The sequence below is a fragment of the Hipposideros armiger genome, unplaced genomic scaffold, assembly GCF_001890085.2.
Source record: "Hipposideros armiger isolate ML-2016 unplaced genomic scaffold, ASM189008v1 scaffold_227, whole genome shotgun sequence".
In the NCBI taxonomy this organism is placed as follows: Eukaryota; Metazoa; Chordata; class Mammalia; order Chiroptera; family Hipposideridae; genus Hipposideros; species Hipposideros armiger.
The window spans coordinates 184,297-201,801 of NW_017731577.1; the positions used below are offsets into that span (position 1 = coordinate 184,297).

At 34.1% G+C, this 17,505-nt stretch overlaps 3 protein-coding genes across 9 annotated transcripts in view; 2 read left to right on the top strand and 1 right to left on the bottom strand.

Moving 5' to 3' along the window:
* The window catches only part of KRAS (KRAS proto-oncogene, GTPase), a 39,153-nt gene extending 26,048 nt beyond the window's left edge, over window positions 1-13,105 (top strand). For 2 of the 3 annotated variants that reach the window (XM_019654644.1, XM_019654642.1), the window contains exons 5-6: window positions 4,270-4,393; window positions 8,825-8,910. In XM_019654644.1, the coding sequence (XP_019510189.1) occupies window positions 4,270-4,389 (120 nt within the window). In that variant the 3' untranslated portion in view covers window positions 4,390-4,393; window positions 8,825-8,910. Of the gene's footprint in view, window positions 1-4,269; window positions 4,394-8,824 lie in introns of all 3 variants that reach the window. The other variant, XM_019654643.1, reaches the window with a different exon arrangement.
* On the bottom strand, window positions 12,858-14,549 carry ETFRF1 (electron transfer flavoprotein regulatory factor 1). The gene is made up of 2 exons (XM_019654645.1): window positions 14,505-14,549; window positions 12,858-14,423 (listed from the first exon to the last, which is right to left on the bottom strand). Exons 1-2 carry the CDS (start codon window positions 14,547-14,549, stop codon window positions 14,202-14,204), a joined length of 267 nt encoding a protein of 88 aa, XP_019510190.1. The 3' UTR covers window positions 12,858-14,201.
* Window positions 14,550-16,952: 2,403 nt separating this feature from the next.
* DNAI7 (dynein axonemal intermediate chain 7) overlaps window positions 16,953-17,505 on the top strand; it is a 60,876-nt gene continuing 60,323 nt past the window's right edge. The window contains exon 1 of one of the 5 annotated variants that reach the window (XM_019654632.1): window positions 16,953-17,044. In XM_019654632.1, the coding sequence (XP_019510177.1) occupies window positions 17,042-17,044 (3 nt within the window). In that variant the 5' untranslated portion in view covers window positions 16,953-17,041. Of the gene's footprint in view, window positions 17,071-17,505 lie in introns of all 5 variants that reach the window. The other 4 variants (XM_019654631.1, XM_019654635.1, XM_019654633.1 and 1 more) reach the window with 4 other exon arrangements.

The window sequence follows — 17,505 nt, forward strand, 5'->3', positions numbered from 1 at the left end:
GACATAAGAAGGTAGGGTGGACTTTGGACTTAAATTTTACAGGCTAACATTAGTAAATTTAAAGTAAAATTTATGTATTCTGTGAAAGGGAAATAGGAAAAAAAGTGACATTTACTAGTACTTTTTAAGATAAGGGTTGCAGAATATATATTTTACCAACTTTAAAAAGCCTATACTATAAGGCTAGAATATAATGAATTATATTTTTTTACAATCATTTTAGTCCACATCTGAAAAGCCAAAGTAATTTTTATTTTCTGCTAGTGTGCTGCATGTGGTCCCTGTGTTCCTAGTGTATGAAGATTGCTACCTCATTAACTTTTATCTGGGCCGTTAGTAATTGCCAGATTTTCTTGGCCTCTTTGGGCAGTGCATGGCAGTGTTGGCAGAGGCTGTTGAAACCAAAATATTGACACCATGGTAATCAGCTGTGTGTTTTCCAGTCTGCTAACATCAAAAGTGGGGAGGTTCAGTAAAGTAGATGACAGAAGCAAATCTCAGCGTATCTGCTACTCCTGATTCAGCTTTTTAGCTTTCTGGAGGTCTCAATTTGAGCATAATGTGAAAACTAGCTTTATGAACTTAAAAATGTTGAGTGAGTAATTTCCTGGGTTTTATTATTAGTTTCTGGATACTAAAATTAATTGTTAGAAGACCTCCATTAAAGAAAGTCTGATCAAATTGTTTTAACAAAGCAAACCAAATAAAAAACCTCTGTGCCATATTTCTGTTTAATAGTAGTTGAGTGTGTACATGAGATCAATATTTTGAACTTTAGTTTTTTATGAGTTAAAAATAAAACACTTACTGAGCACCTGCTGTGTACCATACCTAGCCTCCCAATTAGTATTGCTACATTTCAGTAATACCTGAGACAGGCTATATAGTTTGGCAAGGTTTCTGAGAAATTCAGCAATGCAAGGTCGATTTTTAGAACACATCTTGTTCCTCCCATTCATCTCCTCCAAGAAGGCTAGTGTTCTTGCATTTGTCTATAATTGGGGTATTTGAAGTGTTATTTCCTTGAAAGAGTTTGCAAGAATTTTGCAGATAATAAGCCATTCAACAGGAACCAATACTTGTTTTAAAATGAAATCTCTTACTGAAAGCATGATAGGCACCAGGATAGAGAATAGTGTTTATTAACATTTCTTTCCTAGTGTGTAGTGCTCTATTTCCTTCATTCACAAGTATGTTTTCAGATAATAGCTGAGCTGAAAATAGTGTCAAATCTCGATTAAAAAAATTTACATGTATAAATATTATGCAGTTTTGTCCCTATATAAATATTTTCAATTATCCTTAAAGTTTAGTAAATGACATTTGAAAATGAGTATATGTGGCATAAGCCATATTCTCAAAAATAAATCATTGAATGCCAGTGAAGAGCTTAGGGACTAGCCACAATTGGGTATTAAATATGTTTCAGCTACACTTTATCTTTAAAAATAACCTACAGATTTTGGAACATGAAACCAGTGTTCTGTGTCAGTGCCAGTGGTTTAAGGTGCACACAAGGATAAATAATATTTTCTCTTGATGTCAGTATGATCTTAAAGTTAATTATCAAGAAATAAGAAGTATTTAAATCTGAGAAAATATGGTGAATAACTGATTCTTGAAAATCTAATTTAAATTCCCTGTTAGTAAAAGAAATGAAAAAAGTCACTCTGGAATAACTGTTTCTCGGTGTTGTTAATTATCTTAGCCACTAAGGTCCTAATACTGAATTATCTTGGTGGTGGGTCGTAATCTCTTCTTTGTAATTATTGGCTTCCGATTCTCTCTCTGCATTGCTGGAAACAAAAATCATATATTCTGGTCTTGGTGATGGGGATGTGCACACAAAACGTAGACACGTTCACACTGATTTAAAAATGAGTTGCAATCAGAATTTGCTTCTGCTAAATTAGTAGAGGACCAACCCTGTTTTTCCTCTCTCATAGAATGTTTTAGTACTTCTACATTGACCGTGCAACTTTTTTTAAACAGGAATAAACGTTTATATTCCTAAAAAAATATGAGCTTTAACCTGGTTTGTTTTATCTATCTAGATCTATGTATATATTTAAATTTCTTGCATTGATTTTCAAATTGTAGTATCTTAAATGCCAGCTCATACTTTACATTTTACATGCTCCACAAGTCATTTTAATGCCTGAAATTATCTTACTTAATAATGAGAATTTCTAATATATAATTATTTCAAGGACTTATCAGTAAAAAATAAATCCTCTCCTCTTGAGAATTAATGGTAAATATAAAATACTAGTAATTTTATATACAGGTACAAGTGATTATATAATTTAAAGTACAAACATTTAATGGTTTCAGAAAATGGTTAGAAATTTTTATTTTGTAGTTAGTTTAGCTAACTAGTTGATTAAATTTATTCCATTGAAAAAGATACAAATTTTCTTGGGCCATAGTGATTTTTATATTAGGTAGCTGAACAGAAATATATCACTGAGTGGTATAAGTAACTTGAGATGTACATTTTAATATGTAATCAACATATTATTTAAATCCCTATTCCTTAACTGAAACTTAATTTTATGAATTTCAAATTAAAGTTTTACTTTAATGGTAAATTACCAAACTCTACTAAAGCAGTTCTTAATATACTCTTGAGATTTATAAAAAATTAATGTACCCTAAAGAATTGAAGTACCTTTTTTAACTATTATGAGCAGTGGATGTGCAATGACTTCTGCATGCAAAAACTAAGCTTTAGCTTTCGACTTACTCAGTTATACTTAAACGGCCGATTCTCTGTGCCTGATTGAATTTAAAACTACAAATCATACATTTGATATGTACTAGCTTTTTAGGTGCTGGGTCCATTTGGTCACATTTGGTTCATAGAAAGACTGATGTTACCAATCCCAGAGAGTTAAAATATTCCAGTCCCCATAGTGAGTAATTCATTCTTAAAAATTAAAGTTGAGTAAACAGATTAAGCTTGAAGTTAAATGTGCAATAAAATATACCAGTTTTCCTAAATACTTACATCTTTCTTTGAGAATAAGCACAAATATTACATCTTTTAAGTTAATTTGCACCATATATAGATTAATATTTGTATGCATTTGTCTTTTAGATATAAACTTCTACTTTGGTGGTATGTTTTTCTTGATGAACAGTCAGTACAGTTAAGTAAACATTTTGTCCCCTTTGGCTACTGCCTAATTTCTGGACTGGAAAAGACATTAAAAACTTCGTTGATCTCTCTATGGCCATATACGATTGTGTTCTCATAGCTTTTCTTTCATAGCCTTAAGCAAGAGAAATCCCTTTGTCTGTTTAGAGTATTTAAATTAGAATACAAGGTATGAGGCCAGTATAATTGGATCCTGTTCTAAAAATTATTTTTAAGTCTTATAATAAGGATACAAAATGCATTATTAGAGTTCTGTGTATTTTATTTTATTATTATTTTTTTTAGCTGAGCCATCCTGCCACCTGTTGGCAGCTCAGCTGCAGCTCGGCTCAGGCCAGGAATTGAACTGCAGCCCTGTTGCTCAGAGCTCGCACTTTTGAGGAGCTCTTAACCAACTGAGCCACTCAGCCGGCCCAGTTCTGTGTATTTTAAACAATTCTTGATGTTTTCATATTATAAGCAGCTCTCATTTACCATTTTTATTTAAATAATGTGGCTAATCCACCCACAAAAGTCCCAGTCTCAGCTCCACTTGACCCTAGAAATGTACTAGACAGTGTTGTAATTGAAGATGGAATTTGAGATTCAGTCTCTTGACCTGACTTTATTTTGAAGTGTGTGTTTGTGTTTTTCTTTAGACAAAGGTTACAATTGCTATTGTACCATTGTTCTCACTCTCTATGCAGGATTTGAGTAGGAGGGGTGAGGATCAGTAGTACATGAATCACTTGCTTTCCCTAAGCCAAAGAATTATTTTAAATCTAACTTCAGTTTAGGTTTTAATTAATTCCATAACTAGCAAACCGAAATGATTGCATTAATTGATACACAGGTACTAATACATTTATTTAGGTTTTCATAATCTCCCCTAATTATCATTTAAATTTTTTAAAAATTCTAATTCTGTTATAAAGCAAAACTGACTTTAAAGAACAAACCAGGATTCAAGCCATATTTTAAAACTGCTCCCCCAGTTTTATTCAGTTTGATGTCTTTTTTTAAAAAGAAATTCTCAAGCTCATAATTTCAAACTTCTTGCACATGGCTGTCCCAATAAATTATTATTACCAATGAAACAGACTTTAAAGAAGTTGTGTTTTACAATGCAGAGAGTGGAGGATGCTTTTTATACATTGGTGAGAGAGATCCGACAATACAGATTGAAAAAAATCAGCAAAGAAGAAAAGACTCCTGGCTGTGTGAAAATTAAAAAATGCATTGTAATGTAATCTGGTAAGTTCAGCATATTAATTTTGGCAGAAAGCTAATGTCTTTCAAAGGTAACAAAGTAGCAACCACTTTAGAACTACCTAGTTGTGGGATTTTAATTTGAGGTATTAAACAATAAGAAACCCCAGAGGGAAGAGGGTTGTGGGGGTGAAAAAGGTGAAGGGCAATGAGGTTAAAAAATTTTTTTTTAGTTTCCAGGAAGAATTTTAAGTAAAGAAAATATGTCTTTCCTTAAAAAAAAAGAAACCTAGAGTTTATTTCCATAATTAGTACGTTTTTATTTTTTATCTAATGGTTATTAATTATAATTGAGGCAGTTTTGATGGCTATAGACTACTACTCTGCATTTATCATAGGGTCTAGAGAGAAAATTTGAAAAGCTGCACAGAGTAGTAACTTTAAATGGGCCAGAAGGTGGGAAAGGGCCATTCTTACAATATATTTTTTTCTTTTGGACATTCTACAAGCAAATACTGATTCTGTCTGTGTTCTCCGACTCAGTGGCATCAACATCACTTTTTACCTAAGTGAGAAACCTGGGAGTCTTGGGATGACTCCTCCATCCTTCTTTTTCCACCCGCATTTGGAGGCAACCAATTCCTGTGATGTTACATTCTAACTTTTACCCCATTATTAGTTTAGGCCCTTTTCATTTCTTGCTGGGACTATTATAACCTGTCATTTGGTTTACCTGTTGAAGCCTTTCCTGGTGCAACCAGAGAGATAAATACTTAAAAGAAATATTCTCTTATCTTTAAATCAAGTCACTGACTATGGAATAAAATCTCATTTCGTAACATGTTATATATGGCTCTTAATATCTACCTTACCCCTCCCTCCAGCCTTTGGCCTTATCTCTAAAAACTCCTTGCCTGAAATTTTTTTGTCCTTATGTCTGAACACCATGTTTTTTCTTACCTTCTCCTGTGTCTTGGCTGTTGCTTTTGTTTGGAATGCCAATATTCTTATCCCTTAGTTTTACGCTAACACTCATGATTCTCTAATCTCCTAGTCTCTAAGAACCTTTCTTTAAACCCTTAGACTGAGTATAATGCCCTTCCTGTGTATGCCCCAGTAAAATGTTCTTAACTGTTATACCGTTACCTTTTACATTGAAATAGTCTCCTATATGTTTGATTCCTGTACAGTAGTAGAATTTTAGAGAGCCAGAATCATATATTTTTAATGAGGTTCCTGGCACATAGTAGCTTCCTGGTTGGATTTGTTGACTGGAGTTTCTCAGTTTCCTTTCTAAACCAACCCATATTAAATTTGGTCTTGCTCAGAAAATATTTCACCCAATAGATGACAAAGTTCATGCCAAAGCTTAAGATTTTAATGTATATTGTTTGTAATATAAAATGTTCTATGAGAATATTAAATAAAATTATAAGATATCATTTATTGTGCTGATTAAACTAAAGGTTATTTTTTTTTAATTGTGTGTTCACCACTCAAAGTCAGATATCCTTTCGTCACCATATGTTTGACCCCCCTTTACCCTTTTCCACCTCTCTCCACCCCCTTTTTTCTGATAACCACCATACTATTGTCTGTGTTTGTGAGGTTCTTTCTGCCTTGTTCATTTGTTGCTTTCAGTTTTATATCCCACAAGTGAGTGAAATCATACGGTTCTTGACTTTTTCCATCTGACTTCGCTTAGTGTGATATTTTCAAGATCCATATGTGTTGTCACAAATCGGCAGTATTTCATCTTGGTATTCTTTATTATATAAATTTAAGGTCTGAAATAATTAATGTATCTCCCAAAAGTAAAATATACATCTGAATAGTAGACACAGTCCCAAAGGATATTATGTGGTCAAACACTAATCTATAGGACTTAGAAGAAGAAACAAAGCATGACTGGCATTAATTTTTATTGACATTTATAAATTCTTAATATTTTTTGAGTGTCATTGTGTAAAGTAATATCTTAATGTAGAAGTAATATCTTAATGTGATAGAATTTAACATTGCAAAGCAATTTGAAAAGTTAAACTTGTTAAATTACAGTAGCCATACCAGATTTAAGGGATTAAATTTAATTTTTAAAATAAACTTTATGCTCTAATTTTTATTTAAAACAGAGGGGGAAGTATGTACTTTTCTAAAATTTCTAATTTGTGCAGACGATATTTTTAGTGACTATGTAGTGTTTTAATGTCAAATAATTGTTGGGCATGATGAATGAATCCTTATTTTTTCAGTGGACATGGATAGCATTTATTTATATAAAGAAAAAAGCATACTTGGTAATACTCAACATTTTAAATAAAAATATTTTTATAAAATTAATTTGACAATGATAAATAGATACAAGTTTTTCTTAGTCCTAAAATGGATGCATTTAAACACAATAATTACTGGAATACTACTTTTTTCTATTATATGTGTATATGAGTCACTAGTTCCCATATAAAAAAAGGAATTTACTGGCCTGTTTTGATTGTAACATTTCTATAGTCATTGAAATTGTTTAAGTAAGATTGCATAGAAAGCAAAGTTCAGTGCAACATGAATCTAAAGTATCAGAATCTTGGAAGAAGGCAGTGTTAATAAATTCAGTTTTCATTGTCTCCTAAATACTTGTGTGTTGTTTTTGCCTTAAAATTTGTCTTCTTTATACCCATCATCTGGTTTTTCATTTTATCTGCTTCACCATTTTAATACCAGTGACATTTTTTTTCTTAGAAAAGTTGAAATGAAATAGACTACATAAGGATGTGTGATCAAAGGGAATTTGTGAGGGCAAGGGAGTTGAATTAGATCCTCTTTTAAGTATTCCATCCCATTCTAAGGGTTTAGGGTTATAAATTAGTCAAGGGTTGGTTAGCTGTAAAATAATTATTGTTTATTATATCACTGGAAGTTTTTTGCTCTTTGTTAAGGTTACCATGAGAGTTTCTCTATATTAAGCCTTGACTATATTGCTGATAAGTTGTCTTATCACTTTCCTCCTCCTTTGGGTGAAACAAAACCATATGCTGTATCAGTAATGTTAACAGAGTGGAAAGCATCAGTGAGTACAGTTTGGGGCTTTATTGGGGACTTTTATTTACTAGTATCGAAATCCATAATGCTGGTTTTTATCCTACTACTATTTCTTTAAATGTGAGCAAGCCTCTCATTCCCACTCTGCGTTCATTTCTTTAAAAATATTGGTAATACTTTTCTGAATTTTAGATCTGTTGTGAAAAATTAGATAAATGTAACTTGAATGAAAATGCCCTGTTAATTTTGCTATTACTTTGAAATATTACTTGTAGAAGATTTTAGTAATTCAGTAAAGGAGAAATCATGTCACTTTTAAATTTCAAATTATTTTCAAGATAACGAATGCGTTTATATGAATATTCAACAGAAGTGGTTAAAATGAGTAAAAAACCCAATTTTCTTTGTTCTTAAACTGACTTGATATATATTACAACTTTGTTGGGTATTTGTTCCTAAGACTCCCTCTAGTGTCTAGGTTTGAAAGCATCATTATATTAACAGGCTTTTTAAACAGTTACTACTCAGTTGAACAGAGTTTAAAATACGTAGAGGCTTATATTTTTTCTTTAAGTTTTTATTTTGCTTTTACATTTAATTTGCTCTTTAATGGGGACATGACAAGAATTGACTTATGTATAGAGTTTTTATAATTTTAGTATTGCAGGGTTAAAACCTACTGTCCTGCTACCGTATTCAGAGTGCTGTTGGGGTTGTTGGAAAAGTCACGACGCATTTTTGCAACGAAAAACAGAAAAAATACGTCATGTCTTTTCTGATAACCCAATACTTTTCACATTATGAATTACTAGGTTAAAAATTATTCTAACTTATAATCACTTTCAACCATTACTGATTTAGATACCTTGCTTTGATCACAAATAGATGTAGGCCAAAATGACCAAATGCAAATTTCTTTGAAGATACAGCATTTGGCTTTATATGGTAAATTTTTAATTTTAATTAGATTTTAAAAAGTATTGAATCAGAGCTCAAATATCATTACTGTGAATATTTATGAAAATAGTATATACTTGCATGGCTTATATATAATGTCTAGAAACTCAGGGTTAATTAAGGGTAAATATTCACACACACATTCATTTGGATTTTGGTGACTGAGGTGTGTCAATATGGAAAAATTAGTAGCAAATTAAGTTCTGGGAAAAAGTTATTTGTGAAGCTTATGTAAGACTCTGTGCCGTTGATTTTCATTGCCTTTTGTGAAAATCAGTATTCCCATTTATAATGTAGACAAAATATCCATGAAGAAGACATTAAAGAATCTCAAAAGTCTGATACGTATTCAGTTGCCTAAAGAGAAATGTAAAGTGTACTTATTCTTTTCAATATCAATGTTTCTATTAGTAATATGTCCTTTTTATTATCTCCACCTCAAACTATAATATATATTCACATTTTAATACTTATATATTTCAGGGTGTTGATGATGCCTTCTATACATTAGTTCGAGAAATTCGAAAACATAAAGAAAAGATGAGCAAAGATGGTAAAAAGAAGAAAAAGAAGTCAAAGACAAAGTGTATAATTATGTAAATACAATTTGTACTTTTTTCTTAAGGCATACTTAAGTAAAAGTGGTAATTTTTGTACATTACACTAAATTATTAGCATTTGTTTTAGCATTACCTAATTTTCTTTCTGCTCCATCCAAACTGTTAGCTTTTATCTTGAATGCTTATTTTAAAATGACAGTGGAAACTTTTCCCTCTAAGTGCCAGTATTCCCTGAGTTTTGGTTTTTGAACTACAATGCCTGTGAAAAAGAAACTGTATACCTGAGATTTCTGTCTTGGGGTTTTTGGTGCATGCAGTTTATTACTTCCTATTTTTCTTACCAGTTGTGAACTTTGGTGTGAAACAAATTAATGAAGTTTTGAATTATCCCTATTCTGTATTTTATCTAGTCACATACATAGATTAATTACTAATTGTAACTTCAGTTGAGATTTCATGATTGGTTTTACCGAAACCTTGAGGGAACACAAATTTCTGGGCTTCCTGTAGATTCATCTTGTAGGCAACATGTCCTCTAGTTTCAGTCATGCTTAATGAATGTAAAGTTACACTGTTCACAAAGGTTTTCTTCCTCTTTCCACCGCTATTTGTCATAGTCATGTTCCCCAAATATTATATTTTTTCTATAAAAATGGAAAAAGTGGAAAAAAATACAAGGCAATGAAAAATATTAAAAGGCCATTTACTTTCCACATTAGATAAATTCCTATAATACTCTGAATAGCTTTTCCTGCTAAGGCAGACCCAGTATGTAATGAGGATTATAGCAACAATTTAGGGGCTATATTTACATGCTACTAAATTTTTGTAATTATTGAAACAATTTTTAAATGTATAAAAATTCTCATAGGAATTAAATGTAGTCTCCCTGTGTCAGATTGCTTTTTCTTATCATAACTTTAAATCTTTTCTTGAAGTTCAATCTTTCAAAATAGTTTTAATTCTGGTAGTGATTTTAAAGATTATTTGGGCCAATTAGCTTAGTAGGTGTTGAAAAGACCAAGGTTGGAAGGCCAGGTCTTGTGTGAACTTTGAGCTTCATTGAGAATTTCACAGTCCGGACTGCATCCCTGAAGCCTCCCAGTGTTATCATGCATTGGTTGGTCAAACATGGGGACTAGGAGGGAGCTTGGCTAGCTCAGCAAGATACCTTCTCACTGTGTGGTGGTTCGGCTGACAGGTCGGGAACATCACTTAAAAAAAAATACAACAGAACTTTTTAAAAAAATTAATAAAGTGAAAAAGTTTTAAAGTCTCTAATATTTCATAAATACAAGTCTGGGCTATATTTAAGAATATCTGATGCTTAAAATAGATAAATTAACAAAATTATTCTTTCAGTGCATTTAAGATGTTATTTTAAAATAAGTGAGATGGTATGAAAGTATCAATGGACCAGGAGGAAGGTGACTTAGATTTTTTTATAACTCCAATTTGGGGCAAATCACTTACTATCCATTTCTTCATGTTAAAAGAAGTCATCTCAAGGCTGTATAGCTAGCATTACAACTATGTGATTTACATTCAGTTTACATAAAAATATACCTGTTTGTCAATCTCAGCACAAATCTGTAACTTTTTACCTGTGTTATCATCTTTCGTGCCAGTCTTAGGCAAAATTGTGCAAGAGGTGAAGTTTATTTTTGAATGCCCTTTTTCCTGTTTCAGGACTCCTCTCCCACATTAGTGTCATCTTGCCTGCCTACCTTCTCCATTCTCCATGACCTGATACTCTTTCTTTCAATACTTCTAATTCCCATAACCTCAAGATTTATTGCTGCTTTGGATATCTCCTGGAAGGCTTCCCACCAGGTCACATCAAATGCCCTACATCTTATTTCCTCAGGCCCTACATCATTTGACAGATACTATAATGGCATTTGGCCTAACAGGTAATTTTCAGGTGGTGGCTAGAGCAGTTTAATTTTGATCATCTCTTTGCTGCCTGGTCCATTACTGAGTACGTAGGAATTTTCATGCAGTGAATAGACAAAACCCTATCCAGGGGAAGAATTTAATAAAGGTAGTGCTGAAAGAATTCCTTAGATAATCTATAATTAGGACTAGCCCAGGTAATAGTGATACATTCCTTTTTTTTAATAACTAAAATCTTACAATTAAAAATATTTTAAATTTTAATTCATAAGGCTTACTTTTTAGCACAGTTATTCAACAAATATCTGAGTGCCTACTAAATGCCAGACACTACACAAGGCATTGGGGATATGGTTTAAGGGACATAATTTGTATCCTAAAGTAGCACTTATATTCTAGCGTGGTCTGTAATATCTTCATGAGGCATTTGGCACATGAATCAGAGAAAACATAATGCACATTTTAATTTTGTAAGGAAAGGATTTGGTCTCTTAAGATTTCTTCCAGTTCTGGAGTAATCATTTTGCTCTGATTCCACTGTAACTTTAATCAAGCTTCTTTATGTAAGTCACCTTCATTGTTTTAAAGGAGTAAACTTGAGTATATTTTTATTTGGCATAATTGTGTGATTCTATTGGAACAGTTATAGTACACTTTAAGTTGTATGTCAGATAATAATATTAAAATTCCCAAGTATGTAATACTCTAGTTGGTCCCTTTGTACAAGTAATTAAAGAAGACTTTTAAAATTAAATACTGAATTCTAAAATAGTTTTGTTTACCTGGGTATGAATAAACAGATGTCTGAACTAATTCACAGAAAACGAAACTTCTGTGTAAAAATCAATGATTTCTGAAATGCTATGCTTAACTATAGGTTCATTGACCATTTGGTAGGATGTTAAGACTTACTTAGTACCTCCTCTTGTTTTTACACAAGAGAAAGAAATGGCCATACTTCAAGAATTGCAGTCCATAACTGAGTGAGGGAATTTTTAGGACTCTGGAGTTTTTGATGTAGCTGGGCAGTTTTTTTTCAGGCATTGGTAATTATCCTTTATTACGTGAATTATGAATGATTTGACAAAAGGTTTGATTTTATAGATTTTCAAAGGGGAGAGATGATCCTAGAAATAACATAAATGTTATCTAATTAATACAGCCTTAAAGATAAAAGTCCTTGTTGAAGTTGGAAAAAATTGCTAACTTACATAGTCTTAGTCATTAACATGTTTGTGGAAGACTGTAGCAGAAATATGTAGTATAACTTGAGTGAACATTCCCAATTAGGAATTCTAGGCTCTATTTTAACTGAGTCACACTGCATAGGAATTTAGAACCTAACTTGTAGAGGTTATCAAAACCTTTGCCACCATTGCACAATTTTGTCCTAATATATAGAGAAATGTTAAGTTGCAGTTTGCACAAGTTCATCTCATTTGTATTCCAGTGATTTTTTTTTCTTCTAGCCATTTTTTTCTAGGTTTTTTTGTAGACAGTAAAAACTGTCATTTACATTTGTCAAAAAATAATCATTTCTTGATTACTAATGATTTAAAAAACCCATCAGTTAATGTAAAACTGAATTTATATTTAATAACTTCTGTTAATAATGGGTAGCATGAATATTGAACAGCATACAATTAGTAGCTGTAAATTCCTTTAGAAAAGGAAAATTATTTCCTAAGATACATTCACATCAGTTCTTAAAAATAGTCTTAACTAGATTAATACCTACTTTAGTTTAATAGTTTTAAGTGCCTGTTTGGGATGATGCTAGGTAATTTAGATGAGTTTAGGAAAAACAAAGTTATTACCTGCAGAAATGTCAATCACAGAGGGTCCCCCTTCCTATACAGCAAAATGGGTTATGTAATGTTTTATCCAAAAGTTTCCAGTTCCACTGTCTTGTGTTTTCATGTTGAAAATACTTTTGCATTTTTTCTTTGAGTGCCAATTTCTTACTAGTACTATTTCTTAATGTAACATGTTTACCTGGAATGTATTTTAACTATTTTTGTATAGTGTAAACTGAAACATGCACATTTTGTACATTGTGCTTTTTTTTTTTTTTTTGTGGGACATATGCAGTGTGATCCAGTTGTTTTCCATCATTTGGTTGCGCTGACCTAGGAATGTTGGTCATGTCAAACATTAAATTTAAAAATGACCACTCTTTTAATTAAAATTAACTTTTAAATGTTTATAGGAGTATGTGCTGTGAAGTGATCTGAAATTTGTAATATTTTTGTCATGAACTGTACTGCTCCTAATTATTGTAATGTAATAAAAATAGTTATGGTGACTATGATAGTGTGTATTTCTTGGTATAAATTTGGAACATTTGCCCCACAATTAATAGGGAATAGTATATAAGCCACAGACACTATCATATATTAGTAAATCTTTTTTGCAGCTTGTTAGAAATATTCTTTATTTATGAAAGGTGCTATGAACATTATGTAAAGGTTTAAGATTTTGCTTAAACCTAAGACCATCTTAGGTTTAAGTCCATTGCCATGTTAACACATTTAGAAGTAGGTGCAAAACAGATCTGCCTTTATGACAAAAGAATAGAATAACATTATTACTTTTATCAAAGAAGGTAATTGATACACAACAGGTGATTTGTTTTAAGGTTCACAGGGAGCCAACAGCAAAATAATGGAAGAACTGAGTAGGTGTGTATGTAATGCCAACCATTGGCAGGCCATCATGTGTCAGGGAGCCGCCTTCCTAGCAGCATTAACAAATTACACATAAAGAAGCACAACGTACTCCACTGGATGTTGCCAGCTCCATCATGTAACCCCTATGGGTTGTTCGCTCTTCACTACCAGTCTTATTTGCCCATGTACCATTAACTGTGAACCAGGGTTATTTCGAGATCAGAAATAATCTTACTCTGTATATATTATTATTTTTAGCACTTAAATCATGACCAGGTGCTATTTGTTTTGTAGTGAACCTGGCAATGTACCAAATGGGGTAAAAAATAAGGTACTCCTTCAAAAGTTAAAGGAATAAATGTGGAAGGAATTATTTTGCCTAGTTAAATGGGAATTAAGTGGCACTGTCAGTAAAATGGAGAAATGGGCTAAAAACTGGCAAAAACCTATTAAGTTAAAGTACACTGCCTTTTCATTTAGAACTGGTGCTCATTTACTTACAATTAGTAGTTGGCAACATTATGTAGCTAAATTGGTATTTTATTATAAAAATTGAACATAAAAGGTTGCTAATAAAGCCCTCAGTATGAATAGAAGCTGAAACTATTTTAGTTCAGTAAAGGCAGCCTAGGTATTTTTTATATGACGTGTATGTCTTGCCATTTTAAGTTGGAATTATTTTTATAATATTTGTTATAAACAGCTGGCACCGATTTTCAGTCAAACTAGCAATGATCAGTTAGTTTTGTTGGTATCTGAATAATAGCGTTGTTTCATAGCTCTGTATTTCCTAAGGAAATACAAAGCTTCTAGCTCTTTCATTACAAATTCGCCCCGTGCAATAAGTTCTTTGATCTTCTCTGGGTCCTTTACATCTTTGTTTTTAAGGAAAACATTCTTCAGACGCCTTTTAAAATAGTCTGCTCCTTTTGGATAGTCTCGTCCAAGGAACAGCAGCTTAAAAAAGAAAGATATATTTCTCAGCAATCCATGTCATCATAACATTTATAAAATTGGCAACGTAATTATTATACTTACATTTTTATAAAGATTCAATACTTCCCTTCTTAAAGAATTGGCCATTTTCACTTGTCATGGAAAATATCCCCTTTTATACATAGCATACCTAAAGAAATGGAAAATTTTTTGCAAAAAAAATTTTTTTTACACATTGGGAAAATGCTAACTTTTCATGTAATTAATACTTTGACCACTTGTGTTCCAGGCACTGGGCTATAGCTATGAACATGTCAGATAAGATACCTTTTCTCACAGAACTAACATTGCCTGAGGGACACATAATAAGCAAACAAGATAATTACGAATTGTGACAAGTCCTAGGAGGGAAGGGAATGAGAGAAAAAGGGTTGTGAGAGGTAGATATGTATGTGTACCTCCTTTTATACCAGAGTAGAATGAATCAGAACTAGATTTGAATCTCAGCTATATATATACAGGTAACAACCTTTCTGAGCCTCAAGTTTTCCTTATCAAACTATTCATCCTGCTCTCAAGGCAAAGCCAGATCTGTTAGGAGGACACTGAGAAGAGGCCTGATCAAATCATGAAGGGTGTCATCCTAAGAGACGCTCAAGAGTAGGAGAAACTGTGTGTGAGTCAAGCCAGGTTCCCAGTTAACGGTAGATGGGCAAATAAGATTGGTGGTGAAGAAGCCAAGTGAGCAACCCATAAAGGGTTAAGTCAAGAGCTGGCAACATCCAGTGGGGTAGATGATGCTTCTTTATGTGTAATTTGTTAATGCTGCTAGGGCAGCAGCTCCTAAAGACACCATGACAGCCTAAACAGAGAGAAAACAATGCCCGATACTTGTGATTGTGGGGATTAAGTCATAAAATTCCTAACACAAGCATTGAGTTCATGATAGGCCCAAAGTCATGTCATTTACAACCTCCCTTAAAATTCTGTAAGTCCCATTTTCCCAATGACCTAAGAAAACGGTTTTATACTTTTTTCATTAAATTCAATCTTGCTGCAAAGTTGCTAGTACTACAACAGTACTAATAACATTTTTTTCCTGAACTATTTGAGAAGCTAACATGCTGTCCCATCAGCCTGAATACTTTGCAGAGATGTCCAACAGAAATATGAGACACCTATGTATTTTTACATTTTCTAGTACATATTAAGTAAAACAATTATTTTAATATATTTTTATATTCAAAATACTATTTCAAGGTGTCGTGCTAGCTACCTTTTAAGTGCTTATAGGTACCAATGAGTGAGTTGCTACCACACTGGACGGCACAGCTTTAGAGTGTCTTTACTATGAACAAGGGCTTTTTCCTACAGAAGAATACAACCATCATCAGAATCAGGACGTCACACGGCTACGTTACTCCTGTGGAATTCACAGCCCCTTCACATTTTAGCAGTTGTCCTAAAGATGCCCTTCATAGCAAAAGGAGCCAATCCAAGATTACATATGGCCCAATTACTCTGTAGACGTATCTCATTTTGATATTAACTCATGACTAGATGCAGGTTGTGGAGTTTGGGCAAACATACTACAGACATGACGGTCTCTTCGTTTCATTGCATCCTATCGGGCGGACACAATGCCAATTTGTTCCACTGTGGTTGGTGTTAATTTAGGTCCCAAAATTAGAGAATTCAGTTAGGCTTTGGAAGGCACTCAATTTCTTTAGATTTCTGTTGATCTAAGTTGCCAGTGTTTGTTCATTTTGCGGGGGAACTGAAATTCTGAAGGTGGTGGTGCTACTGGTTGTTATAATTTGTGACCTTGGGCAAATCACAGTGAGTCTTGCTGGGCCTCAGCGACCTTCATGTGTAAGAAATACTTTAGCCAGGAATTGCTGCAAATCATTTCCAGTTCTCATTTACAGTGGCTCTAAGGAAGAAACGGAACATACCTTGCACAGGTAGTACACAAAGCCATGGGCGGGGAGAAGAATCCGAAGGTCATGAACTTCAAAATAACCAACCCACTTGGAGCCGATTTATTTACCTCTTTATCTAAATTGCCAATTGAGCCCCGTCACCCCGCAGGCTTAAGCTGGGGTGACCCAGGCATCCGACTTGGGTGTCAGTCACTTGACCTAATCGCCTAGCCGGCGACCCCCGTCCTGCTGGACAACCTCACAGAAAGGCTCGCCCAACACACTCCAGGGAAACGGGGAGCGAGACCGCCAACGTCAGAAGACGCTCAGACACCCTTTCCCACACCCGGTGGGCCTTTCGCAGGGCACACTTCACCGCCTCCAGACCCCAGGATCCGGAAAGCACAACAGAACACCCCCGCAGCTGCACTCACGCACTTTTCGGCACGCCACAGGCGTCAAAGATTCAGACGGCCTCCACTACTCCGTCCGTCAACCACGAAGCAGGGTGAGGGTTGGAAGGGGGTAACCTGTCAGGAGAAGGGGCGGGGCACTGTCCGGAAGAACCCAGCACGACTGCGCAGACCCAGACGGGAAGCTCCGCACTGTTGCCCTGGGGCGTGAGTGGGCGGGGCTTGTCGTCCTGACAACCCGGGAGCGTCTGTCCCCACAATTTAGCTCCGACTTTGCAGACTACTGAAGTCGTGCTCCCTCAGCATGGTGAGCAGGGAAAATGGGAGAACCAGGTGAAGCGGCGAGCATTGATTCCCCTTCACCGGTGTTTCATGATGTAATAAGAGCCTGTTGTATTTAGAGGGGAGCGGGTGGGTTTAGGAAAGAACCCATACCCTTGGATTCGGCCTTCACCTAACCTGTGGCCTTCCCGTCCAGGAGCAGGCGGACAGAAGGGAGTCTTGCGGTCAGTGGTGTCCTAATCTTGCAGTTGCTAGGTTTAAAAGTTGGCCCTAAGCTAGTAACTTCCAATTACGATAGACGTTCCCATTAAGTTGCTTTTTTATTGCAACTTGGCAGAAATGTATTTTTATATCTCTTCAGCAGTTCATTAAAAGCTTTGCAATTTACATTGCTTTGAAAAGCTACTTTATGTTATCTTTTGTGGATACATTGGCCTTTGATTCAAGGTACACAGCCTGCCCTGAATTTATTAAGTATGATAAAGC